Genomic DNA, 15,930 nt, shown 5'->3' on the forward strand with positions numbered 1-15,930 from the left:
AACTTAAGTATATTTATACATGGTTTTTATCCGGTTACAGGTTTTCTGGTGGATCACAGTGAGAACCAATGTTTGGACCAGGATGGAAGGGAAGGCTCTGAGTCACTGCTCATGTTCAATTGATAAGAAGTCAATTATTTTGAGAAAATATTTTATTACAGAAAGCCGTTCACCACTGATGACAAGTATCTTTATCTTGGCTATTTCCAAGTGCCTTTTTCTTTCCCACTTTAAACCAAACAGCTCTCAGATGCAACTACAGCATCACCTCCTCCTCATTTTCTCTCCTTTTCGTCTCTGCCAACGTCTGAACAAACTGGTTGTCTGCTTCTCTTCCTGTTTCTGTGTCCTCAAATTTATAGAGTTATGGGAAGGTATCGGCTCTTCCTTGTGTAGTTCTTGTCATCCTTATCCTCCTCACTTCCCTGCCGTTCCTGTTCCCTCTTGCTCTGGTGGCCATTTGACAGAGATGTGGTAACAGTTCAGATCCTCCTCAGACACAAAGTCAGGGGCCTGGCTCATGAGGTCATGACCCCGGAAGGATTTGGGGAAAGCGATGACGTCACGGATGCTGAGAGCCCCAACCATGATGGAGACAAGCCGGTCCAAACCTAAGAAATATCGTATTAATAAGACAACTTAAACCTCTACACAAGTAATCCATGTTTCGTTTATTGCTCTTCAGTTGCTTGATTTGTGGATCTTCAGTGATTTCTGAAGTGGTGTAATGTGGTCATATTTATTATATTTTTGTCAGTATCTTGGCAGTAACAATTTGAAAAACATGGATTTTCAGAAGAACTTCTTAAAGTCTTGTGAACAGACCACAACGATAACCATATCAACAGGAAATAAAGATGTAGGGAAGCTTTGCAGTGTCTTCCTGTTACTTGCAATACATTTTAGATATTAACTAGAAAACACTTCTCTAACCAAGACAGCTAAATTCCCCACAACATACTGTAAACAGAAAAAGTGTTTTAGAAGCCAGTGGTCCAAAGATACCTCAATTTCAAATTAGACAAAAATCTGAATAGTTGTAAACTGAAAATGTGAACTACGTGTGTTTTCACAAACTAATTTGGGGTGCATATCCAGGAATTAAGAATCTTTATACATCTAATGTGTATAAAAACCCATTCCAATTATTCGGAGTCGTAGTGATTGTAAGTGTCAAGGGCCAAAAATTCCACACGTCCTCTGTCCAACCTCTTAGCAGTCCCTAGACGATTCTGTCCATGGGTGGGCTTGAACCACCAACCTTTCAATCAACAAAAAGTTATGCCCCTTTTCCACTGCACCTCTCCAGCACGACTCAGCTGGACTCTACACGGTTTTAGCGCTTTTCCACTGGGGGTTGTACCTGGTAACTGTACTTTCTTTTGTACCACCTCTGGCAAGGTTCTAACCAGGCTGAGTCGGCACTGAAACTTCACTGCCGGCCACTGATTGGTCAGAGGGAGTGTCGTCACACGTGCTGGTCTTCAGCTTCATACTTCTGTATGGCTTTCATAACTATCCTTTGCTTTTCAAGCATGTTTCGTCTCACCGCTTGTATCTGTTTCTGACTCTCTCATTTTACCTTTTCTGTGACAAAAAGCCACAGACTGAGCAACACGTACAGCATCACCTCAATGTCATCCATTGTCTTTACTGTTTACTATACCAAGTGAGCCTTATGTCGCCTAAAATGACGTCACAGCAGTTTTGGCTCCACTGACCACACCCATCTCATTCATGTTGAGGTGATACCAATTGCAGTGGAAAAGCGAAGGCACTGTACCAAATGATTCGAGCTGAGCTGGTACCATGCAATGGAAAAGGGGCATTAGTGCACTAACCATCTGTGCCACAGAGACACCCTTGTATGACTTCAGGTGGTGCTGTAGATGAAGTAGAGCATTCTACTGTTTTCCATCTAAAATGCTGGTGATGTGTTTTTTCCTGGAAGGGACAGATCATCAGTTCTACCTCTACACTACCTGCCGTTCCAGACATGTTTTCACACTTCACCAGAATATCTGAGAAGATGCAGCAAACAGCTGTTATGGGCACTTATGTAAAATAATACAAAAACTACCTCAAATTATTGAAAAATCTTTTTTTTGCCAGAATCAGGTAATTTTTTTTTTTTTTTTTTTAATTTTGCCTGATCTATAAATAGTTTCCAGTGTGAAATGTCACACTCTGCATTAAATCCATTAATGGAAGAACACGTACAAACTAATGAGGCAGCTGAAATTGAGTGCAGGTCCAGAATGACCAAGACTCTTATGTTTGAGAGACACAGAGTGGACGTGAGCTTTGGTCTGATCTTTAAATCTGGAGACAATTTTGATGCTTCCAGTCACTGATTTGTTTGATTTCATTTGCTAAAACTGAATTAAATAACAACACCAATAATGAACTAGTTCAGAGGGAAAATGCGCAGCACATTGGAGTCTTGAACTAAACTTACCAAGAGCAATGCCTCCATGTGGTGGCGCTCCTGAGTCGAGGGCCTCGAGCAGGTGAGACAGAAGGCTAGGATCCTCCTGGAGCCAAAACATACATTGAAACCAATTATAATCAGGAATGAAGCAACGCTGGCTGAACTCAAAAGTAAGGCATAAGGACTACAGATAATCAGTCCCCTTCTGGGCTGAAATAATAAATAAAAACACTAACAAACTACAATACTATAGTGAGTAGTATTTTACAGACCCTGAGGATGTTCTTCAACACGTGGAGCTGCTCTGAGGCTTTGTGGATGCGGATGGAGCCTCCTCCGATCTCACAGCCATTCAGCACCAGGTCATAGTGCTGACCTCGTACCTGACAGAGAAAATGCAACAGAGGAGGATTCACACATGGATCCAAATAGATGGAAACATATCTAGTATGACAGAAACACAAAGTGACTACCTTGTGTGGCTCTGTGTACAGTAACGGTGTGTCCTCTGGTAGTGGAGCGGTAAATGGATGATGTGCTGACTCCAGCTGCTCCGGCTCATCGTCTTTGGGTAAGAACAGAGGGAAGTCCACCACCCAGAGGAAGTGGAAGACTGAGGGGTCGCGGAGTGTGACACCACGAGAATTCAGGAGCTCAGCACACTGCAAGCGAAGATTACCCAACAAAGGACGCTGTGATGAACAGAGACAAAAGAGAGAGAGAGAAGACAAACAGCAGATGGTGACTTTACATGTAACACATTCCTTTTCCTTCTACCATTACAGCAAAACAATCAGTTCATCTCTTACCACCGTGTGGAGAGAACCGGCAGCCATCAGCACCAGATCTCCTGGTTTGGCTCCAGTTGTCTGTAATAGATCATCTGTGGCAGAGACAGACAGCAGCTTCTTCAGAGGAGACTTCAGCGACCCGTCAGCCCTGACCAGCACCAGACTCAGCTCCTGAGGACAAAAACTTCATCAACACATCTGTCCTTCATCTGTTCTGTTGGGGTCGTCATGGTGATGGTCATGACTGTTTTTACTGTTTTCTTTCTGTGGTAATAAACCAACTTACCTGGTCAAACTGAGTCCTGGCTCCTTGTTTCAGTTCTTCTAAATCTTTAGCTGTAAAAAGTTTCTGAAGTTAAAAAGCAGAGAAAGAAATTTGAGACAGATATTAAAATTACTCTGTCCAGTGTGTTGTGAAACATTTTTGTCCAATTAGAGTTGCTGTAGGTCTTAGCAAGCTAACTTTGACCAGACAAGACATCAGGAAGAGTTTATTTGCAATGTCAGACCATTATGAAAATAAAGTATTTCACATCCCAGTGTCTCATTTTGTTGCTTAAAGGGCATATTACTATGAACTTAATTAATTACATTTATGAAACATTAATTCATTAGATTGATCTTTAGAATTTTAACAGTCTATTAGGACATGCAGTGCTGAAGTGGCTCTTACCGCTCCACTGGGGACACAGATGGCCTGAACAGAACCTCCTGGTTGGGCAAGAGCTGATCTGAGAAATTCAATCTCCGTGGATGAAAAAACCTCACTGAGGTCAATTAACTGGACAGATATGAGGACAAAGAACTGGTCAAAAGGATGGAGAAACTACCGGTCCCACAGATGTATCCATGTCTCTTATAAATGCAAAGATCGTGTTATCTAATATGACTGGGTGATAAAGAGCAGAGGTCATATCGCTGTGTTTTTAGGCTGGATGGTGATACAGGTACAAGTTAAAGCTACATATGAAATGTCACAAACATTTTTATTGTAACAAGCTGTGATTAAAATTAAATGCAAGGCCAAGGTGTCCTTCTGTATTAAAATAAACATCTACAAAACTGGTAAAGCCATATATGATCTATAAAACATGTCAATACACCATAAAACGTTGACATATACTGAAACCCTGCCTTTTTTTCTGTAACAGCAATGTTTTTGTTAATTACAAACAAAATATCAACAGTTTTACATCCCTTATCACCACTGAGGTCTGGAAAGGCTGAACAGGAATGTTTAGAACAAACGTAATTTCTTCCCAAAATATTCCCAAGTCAATAATGCTTTGTTCTTTTTGAGAAAAAAAAGGATAATTGTCATACTACTAAATCATGAGTTAGGTGCAGTCTCATGTAAATCTTGGTGGACATGCAGACTAAATCTTTCATAGCTGGATATTTCAGAGTGGTCTTTTCTTGCTTTACAACATTGAACAATGTTATGTAAAAAAAGAAAAAAAAAACACTTTGACTAAACAGCTTTCACACACTCTGAAAAAGGATAATTGTGCTGAAATTGTACATCTTGTGTTCCTACTAAAGAGCCCCTTTATCACACTTTTTTCCTTTTCTGCATGTATTTTTAAATGATGTGTGACGATGGTGATTTGTTTGTGGTATGTGTCATTTTGACATCTGTATGTCAAATTATGTAAATGAGGAAACATATCATCCAAAACAGCAGAAGAAGGAAAAAATCATCCTATAATAATGCATAACTAACATCCTGATATGCAGCTGTCAAAGAGACATTAGCAGACAATTACCTTCATATTGAACCTGGTATCAGGTTTGTCCACACCATAGCCCCTCATGGCCTCTTCATATGTCATGGTTTGGAAGGGGACCTGAATGGGACCTTTCTCTGCCGGCCAGGAGTACTGTAACAGACCCTCCACCAGGGACATGATACCAGACTGGTCCACAAAGGACATCTCTATGTCTACCTGAGAAAAACAATGAGAACATAATTTATTTCTCAACAATGCATTCATATTTCAGGTTCAAACTATAAACCACCTGGAGAACAGAACCAGGTTCAAAGGCTAACTGGATTAAGAACTGGACTAATGTAGTATAAGACATGACATGAAGAAGAGGTGATGTACATGAGCCCACCCCCCAAAATATTCTGTAGTATCAAGAACGTAAAAACTGTGAAAAATAATTATTTTAATCATATAAAATTTCAACCACACAGAGAAAAGTTAACGAGCTGGCCACAACAAAGAAGGATGATTTTATGTATAAAGTTTTAAAAATTATTCTCATTCGTGTGAAATAGACACAATATCTGTAATGGTAGTAATAAAGGCAAATGAAAACATTGGGATCAACTTTCAGAGAGATCATGTTATGACAAATAGAAACATTTGAACCGCAAATCGAAATACATACTAATTTACAGGGTTTCATATTCAACACTCAAATTAGTAGTTCATTTAGCTTCTATTTATGTTAAACAATTAGAAAGAATATAAAGAGGTTTCATTTAAAGCAGCATATGACTTTTCATCATATTTCCTCAATTTTTTTTCAAATTTGTAAAACCTGAATGATAGCCTAATTATCACTAATCCATTAGTCTCAGAATCAAATATATCCAGCAAAGATAAGACTATAAATGTTATTACAGAGATGTGGGTTTGGTAGTCTTGCAATTTCTGCAGAAAAGAAGGTTTATTTTCATAATATACTGTATGTATGTAAAATATTTAGGATGGACATTGTAGAAAACCAGACGCTGGGAATGCGCCTCAGTTCCAGACTTGACTTAGCAGAGAAGCTGAAGTTACTGCCAAGAAAACTGCACATTCACATGAAGACATGGTCGGACACTAAACCTTATTTATAACTGTTTTATCAAGAACTGAAAAATTATGGCATCACAATAAAAGTGTTAAAAATGAAAAGGGAATAAAACTATTTTCATTTTGGATACATTTCTTCAGGAGCTCTGATATTAAACTTTAAATGATGTTTTTATAATTTTTGTATTGTCTTTGGTGTATGTATTTATTTATTTGTTTTAATTTACTTCCAAATATATCAAGATGTACAGTATATTTTATGCGATATATACTGTCAAATAAACCTTAAAAAGAGAAAAAATAGTGTCTATTTTTGTATTAATTCAGCCCCCGTGTAGAACAAACTCCCCCTATTTAGCAGTATTTATTACTGAAGTTTTTTGGTTATTTTTGTAGTGGTGAAAATGGACTAATAAAACCTTTATTGACTTTTGGAGAAGAGTATCTGGAGTGAATAAAGGAAAATAAGGACAAAAGAGGAAACCTGAGTTGCTGTTTGTATTCTTCAGCAGCTAATTTATTAATCACATCATTCTTATCGTTGTTATTTGATTAATATATTTCTGTCCACCTCCTTTATTCAAAACTACATGCATATCTTCCCATATGGTCTAGCAGTTAGGATACCCGGGTTCAACTCCCGGTGTGGAAACGACTTTTGACCCTGTTTCGAAATTGTGTCTGCAATGTACAGTGACCTGCTCTATCCTAATTGTACATGTCTACCAATACTCTTAATAACATAAATAATCCCATACATAAGTTCATCTAGCATTAACGTTTTACCTGGGTGAACTCGGGCTGTCTGTCCGGTTTGGATCCTTCATCTCGGTAGCATCGAGCCATCTGGAAATACCTGCAATAATGTCCACATCAAACACAAACAGTCTCAAGCTAATGTCAGTAACATGTATCAAGTTACATAATTTACATTTGACTAATTTCATTTAATTTAGAGCGATATCTAACTTAATTTAATGTGTTTAATTGTGATCTAACGCTGAAACGTTAAGAGAATAAATTGAGAATTTTCCTCTAAAGTAAAGCTAGCTGCTAGCTTAAATATATGCTAACGCTAATTGATTCTCTCACCTGATTAACTACCATTCATTTAGAGTTAGTGTTGCGTTCATCAACACCTGAAAAATGTAAAAGCAAAATCATCTTCTCCTAAATCCTAGTCAACAGTTTTGTCTGCACCCTCCTGATACCTGTGCTCTGAATTTGTCTGCATTTTTAATTTCTCCAGGCTGTTACATTAATAGGATCAAATATGTAAAACCTAAACAAAATCACATAAAATCACATGTCCTCATATGAGGGTCCAATGAGTCTATTTAAGGTAAAACACTGGTGTGTAAAAATTAATAAAATTCTCCATTTCAGTGGGTGAATATGGATATTAAAAAAAAAAAAAAAATCACAAACCAGGTAATAAAGCTAAAAGCCATAATTTGTTCCACATTCTGTTCAGATCTGCCTTGTCCTGTACTCCACAGCAGAAATATCTATTTTGTTGGAAAGATTAATTTATTAGCCTCTGTGAAATGATGCTTAAACAGTTTTAATACAGGTCAGAGTGGTTTATTACCTCTGCCAGGAGGTATTGTGATCACTTTGCTTTGTGTGTTTGTTTGTTAGCAACTTTACGGGAAAACTATTACAACCATCTTTACCAAATTGTACCCACAGATAGGCCTAGGCCCTGGGACCAACCCATTAAATTTTGGACCAAGTAGGCCAAAGTTTAAGGTCACAAAATCTACAATTTTCCTATCTCTCATCATTGAGCTATTTTTGAAAATTCATAAAAAATTCAAAACGAGTCCGATTAGCCTCCAATTTGATCCACCCGTAGCTTATAACATTATCTTGTATCTGGCACAAAATTGTCCATATCCACTTTGGAATGTGGACTCTGTGGACATTTCAATTTAACACTTGAATCCCATTTATGACACATTTTTCATTATAACTCAACAAATACTGATTGGAATTTAATATAATTTGACAAACACATGACCGGTACCAAGCTTCAACTCTGTACAAAACATCGTTCCACTCCATTTCTCTTTCGTTACGCTCTGTTAACTTTTATTTTTTATGCACCATTTTCAAAAATCATAAAAAATGCAATTTGTGAAATATCATTATGAAATTTGTTTTGCACCTCCATAGTTTAAAAAGAAATAGTCGATCCACACATGCACACCGTTCGGGGTGCCTGGCGGAGGTTTGCGTTCTCTGAACACTTGTTTTAGTAATAAAGTCACATTTTAACAGATATTTTTCGGTAAAGAAAACAACCCCAAACCCAAACAGCTTCACACACTTTAAAGAGGGAGAAGTCCAATGTAAATAAGTTTATATAGTGCACTGTTTATATTTCAAACACTGCTCTCAGTACTGATCTCTGCAACACAATGGTTTATCAATAACTTTTCTTCACCTTCATGATCATCCTCACAGAAACATTTGATAATTAACAGTGTCCTAGCTTGTAACTTTCCTAAATGTTGTCAAAAGTGTCTCCTAAAGAGGGAAACAGGTAGAGTTTAAGAGGACTAAAGTATAAGAAGTAGAAAATTCAAAATGTAATGTCCACATATGACGACACAGGCAGCCTCTTCATATGCTGTATGTGTTCATCATTAGTAGTTTTTTCACATCACACATATTAAGTCCATTCATTATAAATACATGTAACATTACATGTCAACTTTGAGCAAATGAATTCAGTCACAGAGTTGAGTAATGGTCTTTGTACCCACCTGTCTATTCCTGCCACCATCAGGAGCTGCTTAAACTGCTGTGGACTCTGTGGGAGAGAATAAAACCGGCCTGGCTCTCTGGAAGGAACAATGAACTCTTTGGCTCCCTGAAACGCAGAAGAATAAACAGCCCATCATGTTATTAGAGAATCTGATTGATCATATATTGTAACTGTTCCACAAATGTATCACTGAGAGAGTATTTATGTTTATTTAATGCCCTGGAAAACATCAGTCAGTATTATTATAAAGTTTAATGTTAGTATCTTGGACATTATATTATGAGTGGCCTCACTGATGACAGAGACATTTACCGGCAGCAATGTAAACTGTATGGGCAGGCAAACATGCTCGTCTGTAGGTTCCATATGTGCTCTGCTAATGTAAAAACTGCACTTTTCAGAACCTTCTGCTCTCCTCTGTATACTGCACACTTCTGGTGCAGCTACAAAAAGAGATCCATGCACAAACTGGTGGTTGCTTATAATGACTCAATGAGGATACTGTTGAGGGTCCCAAGACATTATAGTGCCAGTCAGATATTTGTGAATTGTGATGTTCGATGCTGCGCGGCTGCTATACAGCATTTTATTTATTCATTCATGTGCAGAGTTACAAAATTATCAAACTCAATTGTACAAGCCCTTGTCTGTCCCAAGATTAGTTCTGTAAGGTTTACATCTAAAATGTGGTCTCAGTGGTGATCGAGCCTTTATGTATAAGTGACATATGGATTTGTACTATTTTTTTTTCTCTCTTTTTTGTTTTATCCTATCCTATGGACCAAGTTTTGTGTCCTTAATAAAGCTTGAATGAATGAATGAATATTTGGATCTTAAAGGACAATGGAAACAAATGTGTCAGTTCTGTGTGATCTGTCCCGGCAGAGGGCAGTAAATATAACACTGATAAGGAGATCTTACCCCTGGTGTTCTTTTGAACAAAGTTGGAGTTTCCACATCAACAAATCCTGCAAAAAACAGAACATGATAAGTGTCATATTATAAAAAAGAACAAACAAAATGCAATTGTTTTTTTCATCCCAAAACACAGTCCTCCCACAGAATAAGTGAACAGGAGATAATAAATGTTTACCGTGTACATTACAGAGGTACTCTCTCATCTTCATCACCAGCTCAGATCTCAGTCGCATGTTCTTCTGCATCTGAGATGATCTCAGGTCCAGGTAGCGATGCTGCATCCGCAAAGACTCTGACTTCTGTTAAAAATAAAACAGAACATGTTATCAATAATACTCTACTGCATTACCCAGCACCATTTCTGGGATATGTGGAGTTAAATGAGCACAAGACCCACTCACTTTTACAAAGTCTTTAATTTCAAAAGGCAGTTTCTTGCTCACATTGAAGATCTCCACATTTTCAGCCAGGACCTCAATTTCTCCTGTTAACATGTTCTGGTGTGAACACAGAACAATGACGAGAAGTGATTGAAATATGTAATAAACTCAAAAAGCTACTTCAGTTGCATTTAGAAACTAAATAACCACAGTGTGATGCTTGTAAAATAGTGTTTCTCATCACAAGACCAGTGAGAATTTTGTGAAGAGTCAGATGGAGGTGGCTTTCTTGTAATTCTCTGTACAGGAAGAACCCTGTTCCAGTGAATGTCCACACCTTGTTCTCCTGACCCGCTGGTCGCCGTGTCACTGTTCCTCTGACCATGATCACAGACTCAACTGTGAGGTCACACAACACTGCTTTCAAGTCATTTGGAGACTTAAAACACAGAAAAAAAGAAACCAGTAAACAATAGAATAAAGTTGAAAATCCCAGCCTGTCATTAAAGTTATTCATATGACTGTTAATAAAACTTCAAATATTTACAAGTGGTACCAGCCACAACAAAACATGCCCCTCAAATGTGTTGTAGCTTATTTTGGCATCGATCAGTTCTTTCATCCATTTTCAATATTTGTTAAAATATAAAAATTATATGTGCCAAGTTTGAAGCAAATTGAAAAAAAAAAAAAAAGATATTTTTATAGATGTTTGAAATTTCACCCATTATAAGTAAATGGGAAAAGACAAAGATTAAAAAATGTAACAAAAATGTCAAAAACAAGCCATCACTTAGATATTTTGCAGAGTGATGTCTAAAATTAATCTCTAGATCTATGCTATGTTTTAAGTAAATTGAGGTAAAATTGATGTTTTTATAGTGATTTGAAATTTGATCATTATAGGTAAATGGGAAAAAAAATTTTTTTAAATTCAACCAATAGTTTTGCTGCTATAGTTTTAACAAACAAAGAAGCAAAGAAACAAACCGAACCAAAAACAATACCCCTTGCCTCCCCTTCAGGGGGCAGGGTAAATATTATATTTTCATTGGTAAGTAGAGTTTAATAGTTCATATCCTTACTTCTTCCTGTGGAATCAGGATTTGTGTCAGGCCACTGAAATCTCGCAGGATGATGAACAGATCTTGTCTATGTGAAACAGAAAACACAGTTACTGTTTTGTTTGTGTAATGTTTCTAATCTTCATTTATTTGTTGTTTGATATGAAATAATTCCTTCATCAGTTCTTTATAAACAGTCATAACAGACCTGAGATACTGGACCCATCCACACAGAGTGACCTTCTCTCCGACATGGTCTGATCTGAGTTCTCCACAGGTGTGAGTCCTGAATGACAGACTACTGGGACCTGAAAACCACACAGAGAGGATGTAAGCATAGATAACTTACTGTATTAAGCTGTAATAAACAGATGCATTGGTTTATTTTGCAAACATCTGCTGGAAAGTCAGTGTATTTTTCATTTGTAAATAAGTAGATATGAAAATACTGAATTACTGCTGCAATAATGATTCACCAACTTTCAGAAAGGTATGACTCAGTACTACGAGTGAGATAGATGTCAAATATGAAAATTAACTTAAAGTGTGAGGAGTTAGAGGTGATTGTGCAGTAAAATGGTCCTTATCAGTGTTTTGCTATTATTTATTATGTTTCTGTCATCACATGACTGCTTGATTAATGTGTACATTGTATTTTATTGATGTACATATTCAATATTGAGCTCATTTGAGGAACTGTATTTACTGTTCAGTTTAACCTACAGTCATCAAGATCATTTAAGTAGTCAACTTTTCACAACTTTGTAAAACTGGACTTTGTGAGATTGGATTTTCAGCTAATACAAGTGGGTTAATTCACTTGGTTTATCACAAAGATTCAAAATCAACACATTTTTGATACATACTCTTCATCTGTACTGTCTGACACACTGCAATTTTATTTCTTATTTAAATATTATACAGTCTGTAAAGTTTTAGTATGATTTTTGTATTGTTTTGTGCACTATCTTTATGCATGCACATCTTCTTTGCCCTGCACTTTGTGATGCTGCCTTTATCAGTGAATTTCGCTGTTGTGGGATCAATACAATTTGTCTTATATTTGGAAATACACAGTTTTCACTGGAAAGTAAGGTGATGAATATGTGTAAATTGAAAAATAACTAACGCTGTCCAATATTTGTCTTTTAGATGTAGTGGAACAGAAGTATGCAACTGCATAATGTGGAAATACTGCAGTAAAGTACAATTGTGTTCTTAACAACTTGAGTAAAGAGTACTAAAAAAATCACCACTGATTGGTTTCAAGACAAGAGAGAGATAAAAGTTTATTGATCCCACAATAGGGAAGTTCACTATTTAACACTTTAAAACCTGACATGTCATGGCTGACACACCCTGCGCTTATGCAGTTTGGATGGATGCAACTCGTTCACTGTTTGTGTAATTGGAAAAATTCCAACAGTTTCTGAAACCTGAGACGTTGCATTCTATAGGTTTTGTTGGGTGATTATGGTAATTTCACACACACCTGCACTAGAAGCTGGAGAAGAAGCCATTTTAGCAGTATGTAGTATTACATGCAGGAAATTGTAAATGATTGCTAGATTTTGAAAGATCTGGAAAAAAGGGCTCTGGAAAAATGGGCAACAGGCTCACTCACAGCACATTTTCTAACCTTTTTATGGTCAAAATAAGAAAAAAAAGGCCAGATGGACCATTTTAGGCTTAGGGTTTAAAGCACAGGTGTCAAACGTGCGGCCCGGGGGCCAAATCCAGCCCGCCAAAGGGTCCAGTGTGGCCCCTGGGATGAATTTGTGAAATGCAAAATTTACACTTAAGTTATAAACGATCAATGATTTTAAAATCATTTTAGGTCAATTTAATCTAAAGTGGGTCACACCAGTAAAATACTATCATAATAACCTATAAATGAAGAAAACCACAAATTTCTCTCTTTGTTTTAGTGTAAAAAAAGTAAAATTACACAAATATTTACATTTACAGACTAACCTTTTACCAAAAAATGTGAACAACCTGAAATGTCTTGAGAGAAGTATGTGAAATTGTACCAACATTCTGCCTTTTACTAAATGTTTTGTGTATTTGTAGATCCACTGTGATCTGTAAGCTGTGATGTACATGTATAAATGATAAACTACGGCGTGATATTCTTAAAATTGCACTTATTTTTCTTAAGAACTTTCAGGTTGTTCACATTTGTTCATGTCCGATTTGAGTACAGTTCGTAGATGTAAACATTTTCATTACAGAATTTGACTTTTTTCACTCAAAAATATAAGAAAAAACTTTGGAGTTGATATTATGTATAAGTTCTTATCCTATTATTTGTAGTATTTTACTGGTCCGGCCCACTTTAGATCATATTAGTCTATATGTGGCCCCTGAACTAAAATGAGTTTGACACACCTGGTTTAAAGGGTTAAGACAAAATGTGCATGCAGCATAAAGATGAAAAAGGTACAAGAAAACCCAAACTCAAAACAATAATAATAACATTCTACAGGCTAAATCAGTCTGTATTAACACACATCCAGTCTACAGAGTCTTCATCTATATTAACCCTTTCATGCATGAATTATGAGAACCTTAATTAAGACTTTTTTCCCATGTTTTTTATTCCTCTTTACGCATAAAAAAAACCCAACAACTATGTGATTGAAATTTTTTTATGAACCTATTTTTCATGAAATTCCAAAAATGTCCACTCAGCTGGACACCATGAGTTTAATTTTTGAAGCAAAGAAACATGTATTTAAAATTCATCATGAGAAAGTGATATAGTGTATGTAAACTATGAAATAAAAACCTTTTTAATGCTGCTAATCTGATGTTTTCTCACATTTTAACAGTCTGTAATACTAGTTATTACTCACTCAGATAATATGCAAGAAAAACCCCTGTTAATTACAGTCTAATAACAATTAGCAACTGATTTACACTCAAACATGTTAGTGCAGATCAGGTTTATCTAGAACAGCAAAATTACAGTAATGGTCTGAATGTCAGAGTATTATTATGGGATGGTGCATAAGTGTCCACTGTGTTGGCTGATATGGAACTAATACAACAAACCCATGAATATACAAGAGAACAGCTGTAGAAGAACTGTCCACTGGAATGACCACTGTGCATGAAAGGGTTAAAAGGATTCTTTACTGCAGACCCTGAAGTACCTGTGTTTGGAGTCTGGGTCCTGGAGCAGCTCCACAGTCTGGTCTGAGGGTTCACCCACAGCCGTCCTTGACTTAAGGTCAGAGTTGAGCTCCGGGTCCGGACACAGTGAGCCCTGAGTCCACCTAACACTGTGTGGACCAGCAGTCTGCTATAGGTGAACATGGTCAGTCAGATCCAAGGTGAGGACCCAACAGGACCAGGTCCAGTCTTATCACACACATCCAGGAGTCCACATTGAATGGAGCTCTGCTAACACACACACGGACCACTGTGGAGGGTCTCTACTTTTAACACATTTATCACCATCCAGATGCTGATACCGCACAGAGAAGCGGCTTATGGGGTCTCCGGACCGGGTCAGGGTGTGGGGCTGTCCGCTGTTACTTCATGTGGTCCTGGTTCCGTGTTATCAGAGGTCCAGAGCGGCTTCACTGATCTCTGTCCATGTGGATGGGCCTCATTAGGACTTCACAGGCCACACTGATAGGCCACACTCATGTGGAGATCAACCAAGGAGATGCATGAGCGGAGAGACGTCATGACGTCACCAGGCTAAACAAGTCTATCTGCAGAACAGTCGATTGAACAGACATGCGCAGTCGAATGGGTAGTACATAACCGTAGTCTGTGCACATGGTCCTAAAACTTATACAGCTCTGGACTCAAAAGAGAAAGGAGACTCTATGGGACAAAAACCTGGATGAATTCAGTATAAACTCTTGTAACTTTTCTATTTTTTACATCTATGTATCGTAGCATTTTTTGTCTGTTTAAATGTAAAAGTTAAAAATTCCATTTTAAATGTATTACAGTATTATGGTTATTCTGTTGTTTTACTTGGTATTTTTATTTCGCTGTTTTAATTGCACTGCTGTTTTTATGTCTTCTTAATCTATTCTTGTATTTTTAGTCTATAGTTTTGCTTTTTAATCTTCTGTACGACACTGTTTTGAACTGTACAGCTGCTTTATGTCTTTAATCTATTCTTGTATTTTATTTTATTTTTATTTATTTATTATATATATTTTTGTTTTATTTTGGTTTTCCCCTGTAAGTCGCTTTGGAAAAAAGTGTCTGCCAAATGCATAAATGTAAATGTAAAGATCAGATGCATAAGTACAGAGAAGTTAACTTTTTTTGTCACTCTCTGAGAAAATTATGGCATCAAGTCAACAAAATCAACAAATACTAAAGAAAACTTTGATGATGATGATGATGATAATAAAGATAATAAAGAAAACAATCAACAAATGAAAAAAATAACAAATGACGAATCATAATCAATAAATATTATCAGTAATGAATAATCAATAAAAAGGACAAAATGGACAAAATAATAAGGGTAACATGTCAAATTTTGTTTTGTTTTTTTTACCTGCCACAGATGAATAACCTATAAATGGATATCTGTGGTTTAATCTGCACAATTTCCACAATGGAACACAACACAACAATACTTTGCGGGTTCAGTAACTTAGGGGTGATTCTTAATGCACTATATCTCAAATGCATGGGGTGTCCAAAAACGTTTTTCCCCACTGCATATGTAAATATATATATATATATATATATATATATATATATATATATATATATATATATAT

General features: G+C 36.7%; 1 protein-coding gene across 1 annotated transcript; it reads right to left on the reverse strand.

Annotated features, from left to right (window-relative positions):
- Positions 1-288: 288 nt before the first annotated feature.
- dars2 (aspartyl-tRNA synthetase 2, mitochondrial) lies at positions 289-14,770 on the reverse strand. The gene is made up of 17 exons (XM_030161190.1): positions 14,326-14,770; positions 11,376-11,475; positions 11,189-11,255; positions 10,441-10,542; positions 10,125-10,220; positions 9,899-10,022; positions 9,727-9,773; positions 8,804-8,910; positions 6,819-6,888; positions 4,989-5,168; positions 3,896-4,003; positions 3,509-3,571; positions 3,241-3,393; positions 2,905-3,123; positions 2,704-2,814; positions 2,459-2,534; positions 289-611 (listed from the first exon to the last, which is right to left on the reverse strand). Exons 1-17 carry the CDS (start codon positions 14,486-14,488, stop codon positions 418-420), a joined length of 1,980 nt encoding a protein of 659 aa, XP_030017050.1. The 5' UTR covers positions 14,489-14,770; the 3' UTR covers positions 289-417.
- Between the last annotated feature and the right edge of the window lie 1,160 nt (positions 14,771-15,930).

The sequence above is a fragment of the Sphaeramia orbicularis genome, chromosome 17 (assembly GCF_902148855.1).
Source record: "Sphaeramia orbicularis chromosome 17, fSphaOr1.1, whole genome shotgun sequence".
Lineage (NCBI taxonomy): Eukaryota > Metazoa > Chordata > Actinopteri > Kurtiformes > Apogonidae > Sphaeramia > Sphaeramia orbicularis.